General features: G+C 36.9%; 1 protein-coding gene across 7 annotated transcripts in view; it reads right to left on the bottom strand.

The window, feature by feature from the left end:
- LCA5L (lebercilin LCA5 like) overlaps window positions 1-22848 on the bottom strand; it is a 75118-nt gene that overhangs the window by 30870 nt on the left and 21400 nt on the right. For all 7 annotated transcript variants that reach the window (XR_011968177.1, XM_072614787.1, XM_072614785.1 and 4 more), the window contains one exon: window positions 4383-4894. Coding sequence is in view for 6 of the 7 variants with exons in the window: in XM_072614787.1 (XP_072470888.1) it covers window positions 4383-4894 (512 nt within the window). In the remaining variant the exon portion in view is untranslated. The remainder of the gene's footprint in view (window positions 1-4382; window positions 4895-22848) is intronic.

Below are 22848 nucleotides of genomic sequence, written 5' to 3'. Positions count from 1 at the left end.
AAATCTGATGACTGCCTTTTACTTCAGGCTGAATTTTAAGCCGTATTTGGGTAAGGGAAATAATAGAAGAAAAGAATGTTAAATATATAGTCTTTTGTGTTATTGTTTTTACAGAGTCTGATAACTTATTTGCTAGCTTATTTATTGCAACAATTTGAAGAGTATTGAAAACAGTTGTGTCCAGCCTTATTGTGACTAGCGAGACTTTGCTGTTTGAGGTGAAACCTTTTGGCAGCCTGAATTTTCTTTTTGAGCTTTGTTTTTAGGTTTGTCAATGCTTCTCCGCTTCAAGAAAAATGCCAGCAGCTCAATGGAAGTGAGATTTGTGATTGACAGCCAGCGGATATCTGTCCCTGGGAAAATGATTGGGAGGGTGATCTTGGGAAAGCTAAGGCTAAGACCTTCTTGACTCAGTTTCCTGAACAAGATATCCTGGCCAATTCTGAGCCTGGCTGTGGTATTCTGTCATATACTTTATACTATTATTATTTGAAATCAAATGGAAGTGAGGATATATGTGTTAAGGCATTTTGTGTCCTTGGGCCTGGAAGACCAGTACTGATGGTGCTTTTGTTGTCTCAACCTGCTTTTTCCTTTCATAGCAGATAAATGTAGTTAAGCTGTGATTTTTATTTCTTATGATGAATCTTGTTGCTGTAATACCTTAGCACATCTTACTGTTTTCACTCTGAGATTACAGCCATTTCCATACCCTAAATAACTACATAGATGAGTTCTTGGGGTTATCACCTGCCTGTTTATAGTCATATATTTGTGTATTAATGTCCTTCAATTTTTCAGAATGATATAGAAATAATTAGTTGAGATGCAGCCCCTGAGTGTGTAAGCAACTTTTTAAAAGTACTGCACTGCTCATCTCCTGGCATGAAGAAGGGGCAAAAAAAATACCCTAAAAATTATCTGCTTCACTGAACCTAGCCCTGGCCTGCTTACCACAGTAGGTGGGGAACCTACCCAGTGGTCAAAACATTAAAAAAATACAAAAACTTCTGCTAAGATGATTCTACTCACCCTTAGTACATGGAATATGTGTATGTTTATGGACATGAAATCCAGTAGACCTGAAAGAGGAGCAGCTCTTGTTGTTAGAGAGAACTCAGCAGGTATCACATCCAAATGGCAGCCTTGAGTGAAACAAAGCTCGCAAATGAAGGCCAGATACTGGATACATGGGTCTTTTTTTGGAGTGGCCACAGTGATAGGGAGCACTATGAAGGTGGTGTAGGTTTCACAATCAATTCTAATCTAGTCAACAAGCTTCTCCCAAAAGGAGTGAAAGAAAAGCTCAAGACAATATGATTGCCACTTGCAGGAAAGTGCCATGCCATCACCATCAGTGCATGTGCTCCCACCATGACAAAGCCTGATAAAGTCTAAGAAAAATTTTATGAGGACCTGGAAACCCTCCACATCAATGTGCTGAAAGAAGATATGCTTGTAATTTTGGTGACTTTAATGCCAGAGTAGTCACAGACTATCAGACACAGTAGAGAGTCCTTGGGAGAAAGAGAATTGGAAGCAGCAAGAAAGGTCACATACTACTGAAGACTTGTGTGTCTCATGACTTTCTCATCACTAACACTGCCTTCCACTTACCTAAGTGCAATAAAACCTTGTGGATGCACCCTCACAGCAAACGTTAACATTTAGTAAGACATGTCATTATAAGGTGAAGAGACAGACAGGATGTAAGAGTGACAAAGAAATGTGTGGCTTAGGATGCTTGACGATCATAGACGTATCCTCTCTAACCTAAACATTCATGTTCAACAAAAGGAGTAGCCCCAAGGCAAGCCATCTGCCAGAAACCTAAATGGCAACAGATTTGTGTTTCTCCATGAAGGAATAGTTTGCTGCTAACTTGGAGGGAAAGCTGAGCTAAAACACAGTTGGCAACAGTGAAACAGAAAACGAATGAGTGCCTTTCAGAAATTTGATATACTGCATTTACTCATCTGGGCCAGAACACTTACAAACATCAAAATTGATTTGATGAAAATGATGGGGAAATTCAGAAACTGCTACATCAGGACTCCCCAGCGTTTACTAGCAGGTTACCTCTAAGGAGGCAGCACTGAACTCCATCAAAAGTAAATCGCAAACAAAACTTAGAGAAATACAAGATTCTTAGCTCAGTAAAAAGGCAGATGAAATTTAGTTTTACACTGATAGTAACAATCCAAAGTGCTTTTATGATGCCCTCAAGACTACTTTTGGACCACCATTACAGAGCCAAACTTGAAATGTATGACGAATACTGCAGAAGCTTGATTTGTGCAATGCATATCAAACTTTTCTTTCCAGTTAGAGTTTTACTTGATAAAAGGCAAAATAGAAGCTTTTTACTGTTTCCAAAATATCAACAGCCTTTGTAGTTTCCAAAAGGGACTTACAAAATAAGAATTATTCTTGCATTAGTTTATGTATAGAAAATAAAAAGGCTACATTACAGACATCTCTGAAACAGCAGTTTCAGAGGAAGGGGAAAAGTGAGGCTGCTAATTCACCAATAAACTGCTTCAAAAATATTAAAATAAACTCAATTATTATATGGACCATATCATATCGTTTGACCATGAAACTGCTTCCAGTTTTTTATTCTGATCACTCCACAAACCAATCCCACCATCTCTAGCATACAACATAGCAGACACTGTCCTATGGTCTAGGGATAAAAATACAAAGAATGAAACAAGGACCTTTGATTTTCTTGGGAGTGTGGTCTACAGAAGCAATTCCCTTTTCATTTGAAAGGTATAGATATTTCTAAACACGACTAGATGAGGGATCATCCATGGACAATGTTGTGAATTTTTATTTTTGTTTTATCTGACACATTTTATTTGCAGCTAATGTTTCCTTTTTAATTTTAACTTTATTGGCTTTGTTTGTATAAAAACTTTTAAAATTTTATAAAATTCTCTGTTTTATGATCTTCTCTATCCCTTGTTTGGTCATGAACTTTTCTCCTACCCATACATCTGACAGGTAATTTTTCTCCCATGTTTCTCTAATTTGTTTACTATGTGACCTTTTATATCCAGATCACACACTCATTTGGAACTTGCATAGATTGTGAGGTGTTCGTTTAAACCAAATTTCTACCATAATGCTTTCTAATTGTCCCAGTATTCTGTCATTAAATGAGTTCATTCTAGTAGTTAGGTTTTTTGTATTTATCCAATACCAGGATACCAGCTACATTTGCTTCTATAAGTTGTGAACCCAATCTGTGCCACTGATCAATATCTCAATTTTTTAACCAGCATCAAATTATTTTTAACAATTACTTCTTTTAGTATAGTTTAACTATACTAGACTATAAAACTATAGTTTGTAGTATTGTTACTACAATACTTTCCATTTTGAGATACTTGACCATTTTTCCCTCCCTGTGAATTTTGTTATTTTTTCTAGTTCTATAAAGTAATCCTTTGGTAGTCTCATATGATATTAAATAAGGAAATTACTTTATTTTCATCTTTATTATATTAGCCCATCCAATAGCAGTATATGTTCTTCCAATTATTTATAACTATCCATGAATTATTTTAGTTTTTATTTGAACTCAGGTTTCCCTGACTCTAGGTCCAGCATTCGATCGACTGTACCATCTAGCTGTCCCAAATTAGATAATTTATTGAATTATTATCTGGCATTTTGGAGGAAGTAGTAATTTCAAGCAATTTTTTGTTGGTGGTAGTAGTGGCAAGGATGTGTATCTTGTGGTCTGGAGACATATGCTAAATATTTTATCTTTATCTTTCACCTTCTCCCAACTCAGCCCCCTTTTCCTTGCATTATATCTTCCCCCTCTCTTTTTCCCTTAGATGCTCTTAGGTATATGTAAAATATGTTAATGTGATGTAATCATTGGATAGTGTTTTATGTGCTCTATTTATTTAAAATTTCTCTTACATTTTCATCATTAAAAAATCCCCACTAAATTTTTTTTAAGACTTATGCAGCTATTACTTCATTTTTTGGGATTGTTCAATGTTTCTAGATGGAAAATAAGTTCCCTACTAATGCTTCAGAACAATTGTTTCATGCAAACAAATATTATCATTCCTCCTGCCATATGATTTAAACATTAGCGTTAGTATCCCTTTTTCTCTCTTTAATATGTATACTGGCTTCAATATAGCTTTTTTTCTTTCACCTTTTGAAACTACATGGACTTGAAATTTGGATGTTATGGGCTTTACTTACCAACAAAGCTACAGATACTGTTTTACTATATCACACTACTTTGTATATTACAAAATACCAAGTACTACTAATATGTAAAAGACATTTTACACAGATTAAAAATCATAGCTATTATACAAAAATTTTAAATCATAATTTTAAAAACAAACCTGTATTCTTTTGTCATTGGCCTCCATTTTTGTGGTAAGGGCAGACAATTTTTGTGTAAGTTCTTCTCTCTCTGCAAGATTTTTGTCTTCAGAAAGTTTCTGCAATATTAGCAAGGAATCTTTGGTCTTCAACAGCTCACTGTCAGTGTCTCTAAGTTTCCTAGATACATTTCTTTCTTTCTCCTGAGATTTTCTAAGAAGTTGTCTTAGACTTTTTACTTCGCTCTGATGTTTAGCCATAAGCTGGGGCAAATTATTTTGTGAATTTTCATATTTTCCTATGGCTTTCAAGTGCCTGAACTGAAGTCGTTTCAACAGTTGGTTTTCTAAGACAGTTGCTTCTAGTTTACGATGAATATCAGCTAATTCATTTTTTAGTTCCTTAATCTTATGAAGCCTTGCTGACATTACGCGATGAGCCATAGCATCCCTTCTTTGGGTAATGATACTAATTTGAGAAGTTAAAGCTGTGTTCCAGCTCTGCAATTTTTCAGGTGAGATTTCCTTGAATCCTATGCAAACAAATTAGCCCATTACTAACAAAATATATAACACAATACAGTATATATACATATAATACACATGGTTATAGGAGGTTCATGTAGAAATTATATACATCTACATATATATATGGGAAGTTAAAACTATATTGACTAGTTGATCATCCCAAGTCATGAACAAATATACATTATTTACCAAATGGCACATACAGTCAATCCTTAACATTTATGCAATTAATTTCATTGACTTCACTATTGTGGTTATGCAGTAGAGAAAAAAATGAGAGGCAGGATGTCTTCAAGTTTGTGGAGTGGCTGGTATTCTACTAGGTACTTCACTGGTCTTGTTTACCCTAACTGTTATAAAGAACTCTTGTTCTTTCACTGCATATTTTAATTCTTTGCCTTTAAAATTCAAGTTTTGTGTTTGCAATTATTCCCCTAAAGCATAATGGAGGTCCTTTGGGCTCTAAACCCAAGTGTGCAAAGTCAGTAATGTAGCTTAGTGAGAAAATAATAGTGTTAGATAAACTTGGTGCCAGAATATCTGTAACCATTGTCAGTTGACATAGCCTTAAGGACCTCAAACTGCTCACAAGGCAGATGTAGCTGATGAATTATTTCAGACTGGTGGGTTCTACATGATCTCCAATGCCATTCACCAGCAATGAAGGACAGAATGTCAGAAGTGATGTTGAGACTTTGCTAGTCTGGAAATCTTCTGAGAGTAGCAACTAAAATCCTAGCAACCTTTCCCTTGCTAGAGGTTTGCAGCAGTATAATATACAGTACAATGCTCTTATGCTGGTAGTGATCTGACACAGTGAAAGGTAAGATTCAATGTTTTGGTTTTAGGAATTTTATTTGCTGTACAGTATTTATGGTACTGTAGATTTCATATTTTATGAAAAGTGAAAATTATCTGAAATCAATGTTTTTAAAATTGAAATGTTAATATTCTATTTTGTATGCTGTATTTTATGGGTTATTTCATGGTTATATTCTTAGGAAAATGCATATTATCATAATTACTATTTTGTTATAAAGAATTGTATGTAGTAAAGTGTTTCCAGCAATCTGTAGTGAAAGATTAGTTTGTTTGGTTTTTTGTGGCTATGGGAACCTAACTCCATTTCCCAAAGGTTCAATGTATCAACATTAACAGTTTTGACTTTCAAATGATTTTCTAGGAATTTTACTCCTGTGAAACTTGAGGATTGAATGGATGCACCACTGCTGGTGTATCTTACACAACTGGTCAGTTTTACTTAGGTGAGTAAGCCACTTTCAGCTAGGACAGACATGTAAAATTTTTCATTTTTATTCTGAACTTAACAAACACCAAATAAAATGAACATTTTATATACATAGTTGAGCAGAAAAAGAGGATTATACATGAAATTGTGGGTCTCTATTATATATAGTTTGCTCTCTAGAAAATTATATTTTTTTCATTTAGCAAAAATCTGCCTTTTCACTGCCATTCTAACTCCTGCCCACAACTGAGAATAAAATAAAAGTGCCTATTCCCATGGCCCCTACCAAACTTGTGTCTTGTTAAATTTTCCCATAGGTTGTTTACAATTTTTTTTTTTTGTCTCATTCTGTACTGAGTCCTTAAATTATCTATCAGAAGGAAGTCAGCAGGTTTCCTCACTAATCCTCTAGAATTGTGGTTGGTCATTATGCTGATCAGAGTTCCTAAGTCTTTGAAAGTTGTTGTATTCAATGTTCATCTAGTTCTGTTGACTTCACTTTACATTAGTTTACATAAGTCTTTCTAGGCTTGTCTGAAACCACCCTCTTCATCATTTCTTACAGAACAGTAACATTTATTTAACATAAATTGTTCAGCCATTACCAACTTCCTAGGTACTTCCTCAGATTCCCATTCTTTGCTATCTCAAAGAGCTTACATTTTTGAACATAATTAAGAATGTTTTGCTTAGTACTGATCTATCCTTCAATCTACTTTCCCTTTAATTCTCATTTTGCCCTTATCACCTTTCCCTCCTATTTCACTGCTGAGTGAAATATTTCTCTAGCCCACACACTCTCTCTCTCACTCTCTCTCTGACTCTCTCTCTGTATGTATACTTATCTCTTCAGATGAGAGATTCAAGTGTTAACTGCTTCCCCCATCCCTTCCTCCTTGTCTATATCCTCATTATGTGAGATAATCTCCCCTAGCCTTCCTCTTGCCCCCACTATATTTCAATTCCTTTCTTTTTCCATTTTTCTCCTAAAATCATAAAGACGTAACAGAACCACTCCCAGGCCTTGTCAAATTAAATTTCCTCTTTGACCCCTAGTGATGATAGGGCTCAAAGGAGACACATCTATCTTCTCATATTTGAATGTAAGCAGTGTTTCTACTTTTAATATCCATTATCATTGTTCATTCATGTTTACAATTTATGTTTCTCTTAACTCTTGTGTTGCAAGTTCAAAGTTTCTATACACTTCTGGTCTTTTCATCAGGAATGCTTTCATTAAAGGCCCATTTCTCTTCCTGTGCCATTATACTCAGTTTTGCTGGTTATTCTTGGCCTATGTCTTTTGCCCTCAGGAATATCATATTCTGAGCTCTCTACTCCTTTACAATGGTGGCTGACAAATCATACGTGACTGTGTCTTCCCAGTACTTGAATTTTTTCTAGCTGCTCATTTTTTTTTAAACTTTTAACTTTGACTTTTAAAAATTGAATTTGGCTATGATATTACTGAAAGTTTATATTTTTTGAAGCTTCTTTCAGAAGGTGACTGCTGGATTCTTGCCTTCTAATTGTAAAAGATCTAGCCAGTTTGTAGGCTCTTTTTTTATTTTTTAGGAAATGATGTCCAAATAATCCAATTGTCACTTTTTTCTCCTCAATCTATTTTCACCTATACCTTATGTTTTCTTCTACTTTTCGGTCTTTCAATTTGTTTTAATGCTTTTTTTGATTTCAGAGTCATTAGCTTCTATCTGGTTCACTCTGTTTTTCAGGGGATTTGGTGCTTATGCAAGGTTTGTGCTAAATCTGTTAATTCCTGTTATAATTCTTTCTTCCATAGTTCTAATTTCTTTTTCAGTTCTTACCTCAAGTATTCTCATTTCACTTATAAAAACATTTTTCTTTAAATGCTTGCTATTCTAGGAATCTGAGTTGAATTTGTGCCCAAATTGTGTTTTCTTGAGAGAATTACATGAACCAAAGTAACTCCATGTTGTGACTCAATTCTGGATCCAGCTTAGTTGCGTTTCTATTCAGCAGGTCTAATCCAATTTTTATCTTATGGGAAAACTTTGTTCAATTAGAGGAAACTTTACTGCATTGGTTGAGCCTCACCCTGAATGGCTGAAAAGCTGAACACCTCTACCTATTGCTTAGAGACTAAGGTCCTAGGTTATGCTAACCAGAAATCCAGTCACATTTGAATATTACTATTAGGAGTTTTCTCACAATTGCATCTCAATAAATGTACATATCTTGTCTGAAAACTTGCCCCATACTGACCAACCAGTTACTGTTTCCTTGTTCCTTTGATTAAATACAGACACTTGGAGCGGGGAATGGGATAGCCATTTTCCTGTTTTCAGGGAATTGCACCTGTTTGCTCTTTTCCTCTCAACTTGGAAAGCACTTAATTTGTCCTCCAATTTAAAATGTGTATCTTGGCTTACTTTCTATTGTTTTCCTTTAATGCATTAAAGTCTGTCTCCCTCTGTATTTGGGGTCCAGTGCCAAGCTGAGGAAGCCTGGTCCTGATTGTTGTGCAATTGGCAAAATGGTTTAATAAATTGATATGCACGGATCTCAAACCTTTGTTTCCCCAGTTATTTCAGATTTCATTGGTTACACTCCTCTCTTGGTATGTAGCCTAGGGCCTGTGGCTGCTCCACTAATACCTATGTCTGTACGTTGGTTTGTGGAAAGGGGAGGAGTCAGAGAAAGATTTATGGGAAACGTTGCACTAGAAGTGAACCTTGAAAGACTAAAGAAATGCATTCTCTACTGGGAGTGGGATGGAACTGAAAGGAGGGAACATGATTTGTATACAAGAAGGAATATCATATGCTGATATGTAGGTTTGAAAGGCAAGTTGTAGCCAGATTGTGAAGGGCCCCAAATGCCAGGTTGAGAAGTTTGTATTTTGTGCTAGAAGGAATGAAGTGGTTCTGAAGATTTTGGTAGCTATGTGGAAGCTGTCAAGGAGAAGGCTAAGACAATAGTCTAAGTGAAAGACAATGAACTAGCATTGGCTCTGGGAGAGGGAAAAAAAGGGTTGATGTTTCTGAGGTAGGGTCAGAAGGACTTGGAAACCAGTAAGATATGGGGGTGGTGTGGGTACAGTCAAGTATTGCATCAGGATTACAAAAGCAGTGACTAGGGAGTTGGTGCTATCAATGAAAATAAGGAAATGTGGAAGAGGCAAAAGCATACTGAGGAGATAATAAGTTCTATTTCAGAAATGTTGAGCTTCATATATTGATGGTACATCTAGGAGGATAAGGCCAGCAGAAAGCTGATAACTCAGATATGAGATTGGAGCCAGATATATAGATTTACAGTCATCTGAATAAAGATAAAGATAATAACAGATGAGATTAATCACATAAGCATATCTATATATGTATTTATAAATGTATTTTATATATACATATCTATGTATGTGTGTATGAAATGCATACACATATGGGGGAGGAATGAAAAGGAGAGAAAAGGGGAAAGAGAGAGAGGAATGCAGAGAGACAGAAAGGAGAAAAGCCTTGTTATGCTTATATTTTACATCTATATTAGACTATAAGTGTAACAAACGCACGAATTACAGAATCTACACTGGAAGACACCTGAGATATCATCTAATCCAACTTATATCTTTAAAAGAATTCTTCCTACAATATGCCCCCAAAGTAGTTTAATTGTTGCAGCATTCTCTAACAGTACTTAGGTTTCAAAAAATATTTGAATTTTTAAAAATGTTTTTATTGATATTTGCTGTTCTTACATCATTATACTTATCCTCAATATTCTTTCCCCTGTTTCTCTCAGAGAGCTATCTCATAAAATAAAGAGTATTTTTTGAAGACAAAAAATGGGGAAGAAAAAGAAAAGGAAAAAACCAGTACAACTGATCAATACATTGAAAAAGTCTAAAAACATATGCAATGTAAAGGGGTAGATTGGAGTGTTCACTCATATCTCTTCATTCCACTCAAATTTTATCTCTATAATTTTGTTATATTCACTTTTAATTTTTTTGTGTGTGCATGTGGTTGTTCTTTCCATTTATATTGTAGTTGTGTATGATATTTTCTTGACTCTGTTTACTTCACACTGCATCAGTTGGGGTAGAACTTTCCATGCTTGTATCCATCACATTCATATATCCATTACATTCATGTACCACAATTTGTTTAGCCATTCCCCAATCAGTAGACATCTACTTTGTTTCCAAGACTTTGGTATCCCCCAAAGTGCTGCTGTAAATAGTTTGAGGTATATTGGTGGATATAAGAATTAATGGCTTCCTGGGGGTAAGCAATGGAATCTCTGGGTTGAGGGCATGGAAATATCAGTTACTTTGATTGTATAATTCAGAATTATTTTCCAAAATGGTTGTATCACTTCATAGCTCCATGAACAATGTACTAGTGTGTATAACATTCCACAACAATTCCAACATCGACTATTGCCATTTTCTTCTAATTGTATTTTATTATTTCCAATTATATGTAAAGACAATTTTTAACATTCATTTTAAAATAGAATTCTGAGTTCCAAATTTTCTCCCTCTCTTCTTTCTCTTCCTCCCTCCCTAAGACAGTAAGCAATTTGATACAGATTATATATGTGCAATCACACAAAATATATATCCATATTAATCATGCTGTGAAAGCAGAAAAAGAATAAAAGAAAAAAACTAAGAAAAAAATAAAGATATTATGCTTCAACACACATTCAGACTTCATCAGTTCTTTCTCTGGACATGGATAGCATTTTTCTTTGAGAGTACTTGGATCACTGAATAATTGAGAAGAATTAAGTCTATCATACTGGTCATCTCACAATGTTGCTGTTAACTGTGTACAATGTTCTCCTGGTTCTGTTCACTTCACTTTGTATCAGTTCATGCAAATCTTTTCAGGTTTTTCTGAAATCTGCCTGTATGCAATTTTTTTATAGCACAATTATATTACACTACATTAATATACTACAACTTGTTTAGCCATTTCCCAATTGATGGGCATCTCCTCAATTTCAAATTCTTTGTCACCACAAAGAGAACTGCTATAAATATTTTTTGTCCATGTTGGTCCTTTTCTCATTTTAAATGCCATTTTAAATTTATCATTTTGCAAAATTTCAAGGTTGTTTTGACTTGCATTTCTCTTATCTTCAGTGATCCAGAACATCCATTCATGTGGTTTTAAATGCATTGTGATTCTTATTTTGAGCTCGGTTTCTTTATATCCTTTGATCAGCTTTCCATCTTCTTCCACCTTATTTCGCAACATGTACTCCAGTCAAATGACAATGACCTTCTGGATGTTCCACTAACAAGATACTCCATCTCTTGAATCTGGGTGTCCTCTCTTGCTATCCCCATGACTGGAACAATCTCTCTCCTCCTCTCCAACCACTGATCTCTCTGGCTTCCTTTAAGTCTTGACTAAAATCTTATCTTCTACAGGAAACTTTCCTGAATGTTTTTTAATTCCAGTGCCTTCCCTCTGTTATTTCCTATTTATTCTGTGTATAGTATACTTTGTATATATTTGCTTGCATATTATCTCCTCCATTAGGTTATAAGCCTTTTGAAGACAGGACTGTATTTTACCTCGTTATGTATCCCCAGCCCTTAGCATAGTGCTTAGCACATAACAGATGATTAATAAATGCTTTTGATTGATTGGTCTACTAGGGAATAGATGTTACTCATATATGTACGCAATATATGTGTATTATATATGTGTATATACACACACATATAGAGATTTGTTAATTGTTTAGATAACAAACCCTTATCAGAGAAATTTAATATAAACATTTTTTTTCTCATTTGACCATTTCCCTTCTTATCCTTGATATATTAATTGTGTCTGTGCAGAAGCTTTTCAGTTTCAAATAAACAGTCATCTATTTTCTATTTTAAAATTGCCTCTATTCCTTATCTGGTTAAGAATACACCTCTTTATCATAACTGTGAGAGGTATATGGTCTGCTTCTCCTTAAATTTTTTTCAATAATGTGATTATTAATATTATGGTCACATACTCATTTAGAATGCATTGTGGAATATAGTGTAAGATATTAGTCTCAGCCTAATTTCTGCCACACTGCTTTTCAGTTTTTCTAGAAGTTTTTAATTAAACGGAAATTTTTCCTTGGTAACTTATGTGTTCTATTTTATCAAATCCTCCTCAATCCTCCCTCCTGAAAGTTTTATCCTAACTCCAGCCAGCCCTTCCATTGTTCCTCTTGGAATACTTGTTCCATGAGCAACAAATTTCCCTTCATCTTAAACCTATTTCTCTCCCACTCTCCATCTATTAGTTCTTAGTGAAACCTAGTTTTTCCCTGATGACATAGTCTCCCTGGTCACCCTTTTCAATATTGGCTGCAAATTCATTCATTCTTATCAGCTTACTGGTCTACTGGTCAAGATGAAGGAGTTGGAATACTTCTTGTTTCCCATCGCCACTTCTAGGTTCTCTGCCTTCTTCCATCACTTAGTAAACTATCTTCCTTTGAGGTTCATGCTATTCATACCAACTAATAAAAATCCTGTTTGCTATTGTCTATAGACCCCCCCCCCCCCCCCATGTCATTCTTCTTCCTCCCTCAATGAATTCAATACCTGGCTTCTAATTTTCCTCAACTTTCCAAGTCTTGCCCTTCAAGTTCACCCCTGCCACTTGCTGTCCCAGGGGACTTCAATAAATATATTGATTCTCCCTCAAATACTTTAGTCACTCAATTCCTTAACTACTCACCCCGATGAGCATAGAGTTAATGGAATACAAGATCTTTCCTGCCCATTATCAGGCTTATGTGACCACGTGTGTTCCTTTTTTCCTTAGAACATGAGCCATGTTCCCAGATCTAAAGGTACACAGGTATTTCAGTCATGGATGTCTTGCTACTTTGAACTCCAGCCTAGTTTACAGCTGTGACACATACTGAGTCATATAGAGCCCTGAGGCACAGACAATCAGGCTGTGAGCCATGGGGTTTTGCACTGAGGCACATAGATTTTCGTGCTTCTTGGCTAAGCAAATCAGGTGCTCTTTGTTGGAAAACCTCATAGGGAGAAGAGTTGGCAGAGGGAGGAACTTGCCTAGAGGGGCTTGCTTGTGGGGAGGCTGGATGAAAAGAACGCTTTCGATGTCCATGCTCCCTGGATTGGTGATGTGTACAAATATTTCTGTTATTTTGTTAAGTTCTGCTTTCTGGTATCTCAATAGTAATGTTCCCAATAAATGTTTTTGCATAATCTTGAACGAGGAGAACTTAATATATTTTGCAGTTCAACCCTGGAAATACGTATATTCAGAGCAGCTGCTATGAGTATCATATTGGTGTTACAATGCCCCGCCTCTGCCATACATAAAGATGATCATACCCTTGATCTTGATGTCACTCACAAATGTAGTATCTCCATGTTCAAGACAGCTCTTCATGACTATAATCTATTAGTTTTCACCTCTCCTTCTGCCTTTCTTTATATAAATGTTTCCTCAATCTTCCTTAACCTCTAATTTCCTGACAACTCAACTCTCTCCCTGGCCATTTCCCCTGCATTAGTCACTCTAATTCAACTTTACACTCTCATCCTTCCTTGAATTCTGATTCCCTTTTTATACCACCAGGTACATCCAGCCAACCTTATCCTTGTATCACTCCCACCATTTACCACCTTTGCACTTATATGTCCTACTGAGCAAAGGTGGGGAAAACCAGACAACTGTTTTGACTTGGTCTACTACAAATTTATGCTACATAAATACCACTGGGCCCTCACTGCTGCAAGGCAATCCCACTATCTTTCCTTACCAACTCATTATCATATTCTCCACAGCAGCTCTTCTAAACCTTTTCGTCCCTCTTCAAACCTCTATGCCTTCCCTTCCCTTCAATCTCCCAGCTAAGAAGCTTGTCTCATATTTTACAGAAAAGAAAAATGGAAGCTATTCATCATGAATTTCCTCTTCTCTCTTCCTCATCTCCTATCACTTGGGTGCCTTCTGCTGCTTTTTCTTCTTTCACTCGTGTTTCATATGATGAAATGGACTTACTTCTTTTTGAGATTAACCCTTTTACTTGTTCAAGTAATCTCATTCTTTCACATCTCCTCCAACTGATTGTCCCTTCTGTCATCTCCACTTTTTTTTATTTTTAATGTCTCCCCAATTGCTCATTTCTTACTGCCTGTACATGTCACCTCTATCCTGAAAATAAACAAACCTTCCCTTGAATCTTCCATCCCCACTATCTGTAAGGGCAAGCAAAATAGGTTCTTTTGCTGTTTTTGTTTTACTAAAAGTACCTCTGAATAATGTGATCAAGGAGGATCTTTCCCACTCATTGTTGGGCTTGGGAAGATTTGTAGGAAAGTCCATACCTTTGGTTATGGATATCAAAGGATATCAAGCCCTCTGGCTCTAAAAAGTGTATGAAGACTCTAAAGTGTGGGTTTTATTTGGGGGCTTAGTAACTGGAAGTGTTTGTTTGGCCAAAGGAGGACTCTGGGAAGCCACTAAGGAGCCCCCTGGCTTGAAAAACCCAGAAGTTGGTGCTTCCCTCTCTGATAACTATGGTCAGACAGTTGGACCTGCCTGTTGGTGGTGAGGCAGACCATACCTGTTGAAGTTCAGGGTGCTGACTCCCCTGAACGAGGTGAATGAGATATGTGTTTGGTTAAAGGTGTGGGAAACAAGGAAGAAGTTCTGTTTCCACAGCTTTGGGTGAAAGTGAATCAGAATTGTGACCCTGCAGAGTCAGGTAAAGAAGGTCAGAAACTTGTGCGCAGGTTTGACAAGCTGTTTGAGGGAAAGCCTATCAGAAAGGAGAACATGAAGTCATTGTAAGGAGCCACCTAAAAAATCCAACTGCGCTTGTTAATGACGTACAGTGGGTGTGTCAAAAGATTGTGACCCAAAAGAGAATGGACCAACCTGTCCTCTGATGGATCTGTCCTGCATGAACTTTATAAAAATGACCTCATTTCTGTATCTCTCTCTCTCTCTCTGTGTGAAGAAGGGTGGAGTTGATCTTGGCCAACATGTTCAATTTCTCTGAACTCTAGTAAGTTTCCTTGATACCTTTTTGTGTATCAAGCATGTCTCTAACAAAGGAATGATACATGTGCTTGATTAAAGTGATTGTTAACCCCTCAAAAATTGCCTTTCCTTTTATGAATGCAGATCTAAAAACCTGTGATAGCAGGCCCCCCTGTGTATGTCGGGGTGCTTGCTGTTATACTATCACACTATATCTCTTTTGCCCTTTGAGGAAAATTAATATTATGCTGCATCATTTGATAATAATATTCCTCTATAATCCATCCTTTCCCCCATTTTGTCAAAAGCCCTCTTAGCTTAGCTCAAAAGGAGACATCTCCCAGTCAGAACTAAGCTGTGGTTGAGGTATGTAATCACTCCTACCCCACCTCACCCCAATCTTTGCTAACCAATTTAAATTGGAATCCTTTAAATGAAGAACCAATTTGAGCTAGGCCCTCCCCAGAGCATGATTCTACCATTCTTGCTTCTCCTTTTCAAAGTCATTGGTGACTTGGTCTCCAAAGGGGAGGCTAAGCAGGAGGATACCTGATTGAAATGTTTCTTTTTTTCTAGCCAAGACTGCTGGATGCATATGGGTCTCATAAAGCAATTAGCATTCCCTAATTGCCAGAGAGAGAGGTGTGATCCACCACACTTGAAGCCACATCTCATTAAAATGTCTACCCGTAGGGATTGTCTTGTCTTTGCCAAGCAAGATCCAAATGATAAACTGTCAGGTCAATCAGAAGAAAGACACAGCTAAGTTTAAAAAACCCTCTCAGCCCTCACTTCAGGTTTTTGGTCATCAAGAGAAACCATTCACCCAATTAATTGATTGCTACCTTAACTAATAAATTGATCATGCTCAGGTCCCTGGCTTCTTACTGAGGTGCTAGCACCATCATTTTACCAACAGTATATGTGTCATTGTTAATAAAATGTTGTCTTGCCCTGGAGAAGACTGTGTTTCAGCATCAGTTTTAACTTGCTACACCTTTGTATCTAAATTTCTTGAAAAGGCCCTCTACAATAGGTGCCTCCACTTTCTTTTCTCTCACTCTTCTCGTAACCCCTTACATTCTGGCTTCTGATCTTATCATTCCACTGAAAATGCTCTCTCTACAGTCACTTAGATCTCTTAGTTGCCAAATCCAATGGGCTTTTCTCGATAATTTCATGAAAGATGACGTCTAGGCTCTTTTATTGATCATGGCTTTCAGGTAGTCCCATAATTTTTAAATTATCTCTCCTGGATCTATTTTCCAGGTCAGTTGTTTTTCCAATGTGATATTTCACATTATCTTCCATTTTTTCATTCTTTTGGTTTTGTTTTGTGATTTCTTGGTTTCTCAGAAAGTTATTAGCCTCCAATCTGTTCCATTCTAATTTTGAAAGAACTATTTTCTTCAGTGAGCTTTTGAACCTCCTTTTCCATTTGGCTAATTCTGCTTTTGAAAGCATTCTTCTCCTCACTGGCTTTTTGAACCTCTTTTGCCAATTGAGTTAGCCTATTTTTCAAGGTGTTATTTTCTTCAGCATTTTTTTGGGTCTCCTTTAGCAGGGTGTTTACTTGTTTTTCATGCTTTGCTTGCATGTCTCTCATTTCTCTTCCCAGTTTTTCCTCCACCTCTCTAACTTGATTTTCAAAATCGTTTTTGAGCTCTTCCATGGCCTGAGCCCATTGAGTGGGCTGGGATACAGAAGCCTTGACTTCTGTGTCTTTCCCTGATGGTAAGCATTGTTCTTCCTCATCAGAAAGGAAGGGAGGAAATACCTGCTCACCAAGAAAGTAACCTTCTATAGTCTTATTTTTTTTCCCTTTTCTGGGCATTTTCCCAGCCAGTGACTTGACTTCTGAATATTCTCTTCACACCCACCTGGCCTCCAGATCCACCCAGCCAGAGCTTGGGGTCTGAGATTCAAATGCAGCTTCCCAGCCTCAGGGCTTTTGGTGGGGGCGGGGCTGCTATTCAATGTGAGATCAAGTTCAGCTGCTCAGGTGGGGGCAGGGCCGCCTCATGGGGCTCAGATCCCTCAGGGGGTTTATGTAGAGACCTTCAACAATGGATCCAGGCTCCTGCCTGCTTGGGGAGCCCCTGTCTGCTCCTGCCTCCACTGCTGCCTCCCGAGGGGGCCTGAGTTATGGGGGGACCCCACTCCCCTCTCAGCAAGCTGAGAAGACCCTCTCACCAACCTTTGGGGCCCGTGGGTGGAGGGACCTGCGCGGCTGCTGGAGATTCCATCCCTGAAGCCTCCTCGGATCTGCTCCTCTCAGTGCCACGTGGCCAAGGCAGGGCTGGGCTCGGCTCTGGGTCTGTAGCTCGAAGGACCTTTTGCTAGAGGTTTTCAGGGCTCTCTGGAACAGAAATCTAGTCTGCTTTGTTGTTCTGTGGCTTCTGCTGCTCCAGAATTTGTTCAGAGTTCTTTTTTACAGATATTTTATGGGCTGTGGGTTTGGAGCTAGCATATGTGTGTCTTTCTACTCTGCCATCTTGGCTCCGCCCCCAATGGGCTTTTCTCAGTCCTTATTCTCCTTGACTTCTCTGAAGCCTTTCACTCTGTTGATCATCCTCTCATCCCTGATGCTTTTCTCTCTATATTTTTAGGACACTATTCTCTCCTGGTTTTCCTTTTACCTATATGACTTCTTCATTGTCTCCTTTGCTGAATCTTCCCTCCACAGCATGACCTCCATTTGTAGGGATTCCTCAGGGTTCTGTGTTGGGCCCTCCTCTCTTCTCTCTCTGTACTACTAAACTTGGTAATCTCATTAGTTCCCATGGATTTAATTACCATCTCTAGGCTGAAGATTCTCAAATCTACTTCTGCCCCAAAGTCACTGTTGAACTCTAATCTTGCATTTCTAATTGCCTTTAAGATATCTCGAACTGGATGTCTAGTATACATGTTAAACTCAACATGCCACAAAGTGAACTCATTTATCTTTCTCTCTAAACCTTCCCTCTCCTCTTACCTTCCTTTTTTACTGTAGAGAGCAACACAGTCCTTCCTGTCCCTCAGGCTTACTTACAACCTACCATTCATCTTGGATTTCTCACTCTCAAATATTTCTCCTCTCCTCTGACACTGCCACCACTCTAGTGCAGGCACTCATCACTCCACACCTCAGTTTTGGCAATAGCCTGCTGGTGTGTCTGTCTGCCTCAAGTCTCTTGCAATTTCAATCCATCCTCCACTCAGCTATGAAAATGATTTTCCTAAAACAGAGGTCTGATTGTATCTTATTCAACAAACAGTGATTTCCTATTGCCTCCAGGAACAAATACAAAATGCTCTATTTGGCATTCAAAGTCCTTTATAACTTAGCCCCCATCTACCTTTCCAGTCTTCTTAAACATCCCTAACCCCTAAACTCCTAATCCCAGAGCTTTCCCTCTGTTAATTATTTCCTATTTATCCTGTATATAGCTTGCTTTCTTCTATTTTTTTGCATGTTGTCTCTCATATTAGATCATAAGCTCCTTGAGGGCATGGACTATCTTTTGTTTCTTTTCCTATCCCCAGCACTTAGCACAGCCTGGCTTATTTATTGATTGCGTTCTGCTGTTTCTGATTTTCCCTTACTTAGTTTGTTCTATTGATTTACCTTTGTATTTTCTAAGCAATACCAGATGGTTTTGATGACTGCTGCTTCATGATAGTTTTAGGTCTGAAAGTGCTATTCATGTTTTGTCCCTGCCTCTTTTTACCATTTCCCTTGATATTTTATCTTTTTTTCCAATGAATTTTATTATTTTATCAAATTCTCTTGACAATTTGATTGATATGACATTAAAAGCATTACCTAACTTTAGTAGTACTGTCATTTTTATTATATTGGCATTTGTAGCCATGAACACTGAATATTCCTCCAGCTATTTAAGTTATCCTTAAGGAGCACTTTGTAACTGAGTCTATACAAGTCTTGCACATTTTGGTAGATCATAGTCTGTGATCCCCAGATACTTTAAGAAATTTGTAGTTTTTTGGCATGGGATTTCTCTATTTTTGATTCATGGATTTTGTTATTTTTATATAGAAATGCAGTTGATTTTTGAGAGTTCGTTTTGTAATTTTTAATTTTCCTGAAACTATTGTCTTGATTGGTATCCTTGCTGATTCCCTAGAATACCATCATTATCATCAGCAAATAGGTTAGTTTCACTTACCTTTATGTCTTTCTTTCTCTTGTCTTATTGATAGAATTTCCAGGATTATACAAATAATAGTGAGGATAGTAGGCATCCTTACTTTACGTCTGTATTTACTGGAAAAGATCTGAGCGCATCCGTTGCATATGATACTTGCTTTTGGTTTTAGATTTTTTTATTATATTAAAAAGGTCCTTCTATGTTTATATTTCATATATTTTAATTTTTTTTAAAAGATGACTGTTATACTTTGCCAAAGGTTTTTTCTGCAGCTGTTGAGATAATTATGTAGCTTTGGAAGCTTAGGGTTTTAATGTGAGATTATTTTCCTAATGTTGAACCATTTTTGAATGCCTGGATAAACCCAAGACTGAGTTCTTGGATAAACTGCTGGAATTCGTTTGACAGGATTTTATTTAAAATTTTTGTATTAATAATATTGGCCTATAGTTTTCCTTTTATGGTTTATCTTTAATTTTTCTTTAAGAGTTTGATAGATTTTTCCTGTGAATCTGTCAGGAGTTTCTTTCTTTGGCATTTTCTTTACAGCTAGTTCAATTTTCTTTTCTGAGATTAGGTTACTTAAGATCTCTATCTAGTCTTCTGATTATTTAATCATTTTATATTTTTGAAGGTATTCCTATATTTCTTTTGTGTTCTAGGTTTTGTAACAAAAACATACAACTGTGGATAACATTCTGATTATTCTTCATACTTCTGGTTTTATTGTGATTTCACCTTGCTCATTTGCTATTTTTTTTGTTTTGATTTTCTGACCTTTTTAAAAAAAATCAGATTAAAGTTTTTTCATTCTTCAGTTTTCTAGTTTTATTGATTTATTTTTTGGTTTATTTTATTGATTTAGTTTTATTGGCTCTCTAGGATTTTGTTGGTTTCCAATTTATTTTTGCTCTAATTTTTGGTGCCTCCTCCTCTTTTATGCTTATTGTAGGTTTGTATATTTGTTGGTTTCCTAAGTTTTAAGAAAATGTATATTCAGTTCATTAATCTCTTCTATCTTATCAATGTCTATTTCCAGGGAAATTATTTCTCCTGTCATATTCCCTACTGATGACTGCTGTAGTTGCATCTCACAAATTTCGTTACACTGCTTCATTACTGTCACTTTCATATAGTTGATAACTTTTATGGTTTGTTCTTTTACCAAATCATTATCTATTATTTCATTCAGTTTCCATTTGGGTCCATGCTTTTTGTTCATGGTCCCTGAAGCAATAACTAATGACTATTGTTTTTATCTTACAGTTTTTCAAAGATACATGAACTATTTCTACTTTTTAAAAAAATCTTTTGTTTGCAATATTTCTGTGCCATACTACATGGTCAATTTTTGTAAAAGTTCCATATGGTACTGAGGAATAAGTATATTCTTTTGTAGGCCCTTTTAAAAAAATGTCATATGTCTTCTAGCTCTGTTTTCTGTAGCCATTTGTATTGTTTATCCATTAGACTAATCGAAAACAGAGAGGAACACTGATGTCTGCTGTCACTATTGTGTTACTTGTAGCTCAGTTAATATTTCTTTTATTATTGATATTGGTTTATTGTCTTTGGTTCCCCTCAACTAATGTAGTTTCCTTGTTTATTTATCCCTTTCAATTTTTGAATGTTTGTTTTGACAGACAGTATGACTATAATACTTTTTTGAATTCTCTTGATGGACAGTAAATGGTTTTCCATCTCTCAGATTTAATTTTGCTTATCTTTTTTAAAAAATGTATTTCTTCTAAGCAACAGATTGTTGTCTTCTGAGTTTGTGCTTTGAACTTCCTTGTCACTATGGTAATTTTCTATGATTAGGTCTTTTTGTTTGTTTGTTTGTTTGCTTATTTTCCAGCCTATTTCTTGACTTATAATTTTATATTAAAGTGGGGCTCTGCTGCTGGGATGGAAGGGGCCCTGTTCCAAGCTTTGGGTTTTTTGTTCTGTTGTTTTCAGACCTAGTTCTTGGTGTCTATAAGTTTTCAGTTATTCCAAAGTGCTATAATTGAAGATGAGATGTGTTTACTAGTTTCCTGGTCTGAGCTCTGATCTGTAAGTAACCACACTGAACTCTTTTCTACCTTGGAACTGTGACCAGGGTCCCTGTTCCCCTGCAGCCACAAACCCTGGGACTATGACTCAGATCTGTGTATAGGCAATGCAACAGAGTCCTGCACCCAGTGTCAGCAAAGGGATCCCTGTAATCTCATTCCTGACCACATGTCTGACCCCCTTACTATATGCAGAGTGAAAGCTCTCAGATTCACTGCTGCCAGTTTAGTTGCCTCCAAGGCCTGAGGCTGACTTGCTGAGGACTGCTGCTGTATTGCTGGGATGTTACCTGTACTGGACCCCACTCCACTCTCACCCTAATGCTACAGACCTTTTCTGTCGACCTTCTAGGTTGTCTTGGGCTGGAAAATGGTTCCACTGCATCCTTTTATGGGTTCTGTCACTCTAGAATTAATTTTGAAGTGTTAAAGTTGTTTGGAGGGGAATTTGGGGAGAGCTCAGGTGAGTGCCTGCTTTTTTCCCACCATCTTGGTTCTACGCTCTGATAAAAGCTATTTGTTAAAAAAGCAAAATATTTACCCCACAAAAAATGAGTGGTTCTAATCCACACCAGCCAGAGCCAACTGACTTATTCTCAACTGCTGATATTTAAGAAGATAGTTTCTTTCTTTTTTAACCAGGTGCCAACAGGCATCTCCACAACCTTAGGACAAAGACACAATCAAAGTCCAAAACCGAGGTTCACCTCCTTATAAACACATGAAATTGATCAGGTTCCCCAATCAACTCTTTACAAATAAATGAGTTCCCAGATTCTAAAAACAATAGGAAAGGAGCAGAAGAAAATCTATTAGGAAGACTAATGGAACAAACCTGTCTGCCAGTACAAACTATGGGAAAATATGTTCCAAATAACCTTTTTCTCTTTCTTTTTCTCCCTCCCCTTTCCCCTTTGTTCCCTCCCTTCCTCATTCTCTCTCTCTCTCTCTCTCTCTCTCTCTCTCTCTCTCTCTCTCTCCTTCCTTCCTTCCTTTTCTTCTTTCCCTTTCCTCTCCCTGACTCCACATCTACAAGTATTTATGAAGTGCCTACCATGGACCATGCACTGTGTTAAGTGCTAAGTAGACAAAAGAAGGAAAAAACAAAACAAAATTTAAAAAAATCCCCGCTCTCAAGTAGCTCACAGTGTTATAGAGGAGATGACATGTATTTAACTTGAACAAACAAGATTTATTTAGTATACAGTGGAGATAATCTTAGAAGGAAGGCACTAAGATTAAAGAAGACCTGAAAAGTATTCTTGTAGGTTGGCTGACACATGAAAGAAGCCAGGGAAGCAAAGAAATAGAGACTAAGGGCATGGAAAACAGACAATGAAAATGCATAGAGTCAAGAGATGGGGTGTCTTGTTCAAGGAACAGAAAGAAGACCAGTGTTATTGGATTGTAAAATACTCAGGGGGAGAGGGGGACTAAGGTATTAGAAGACTGGAAAGGTAGGAAGGGGCTGACTGATAAACGACTTTAAAA

Source organism: Notamacropus eugenii, chromosome 5 (assembly GCF_028372415.1).
Source record: "Notamacropus eugenii isolate mMacEug1 chromosome 5, mMacEug1.pri_v2, whole genome shotgun sequence".
Taxonomy (NCBI): Eukaryota; Metazoa; Chordata; class Mammalia; order Diprotodontia; family Macropodidae; genus Notamacropus; species Notamacropus eugenii.
The sequence above is the reverse complement of the archived record's forward strand: the minus strand, read 5'-3'. Positions and strand labels throughout refer to the sequence as shown.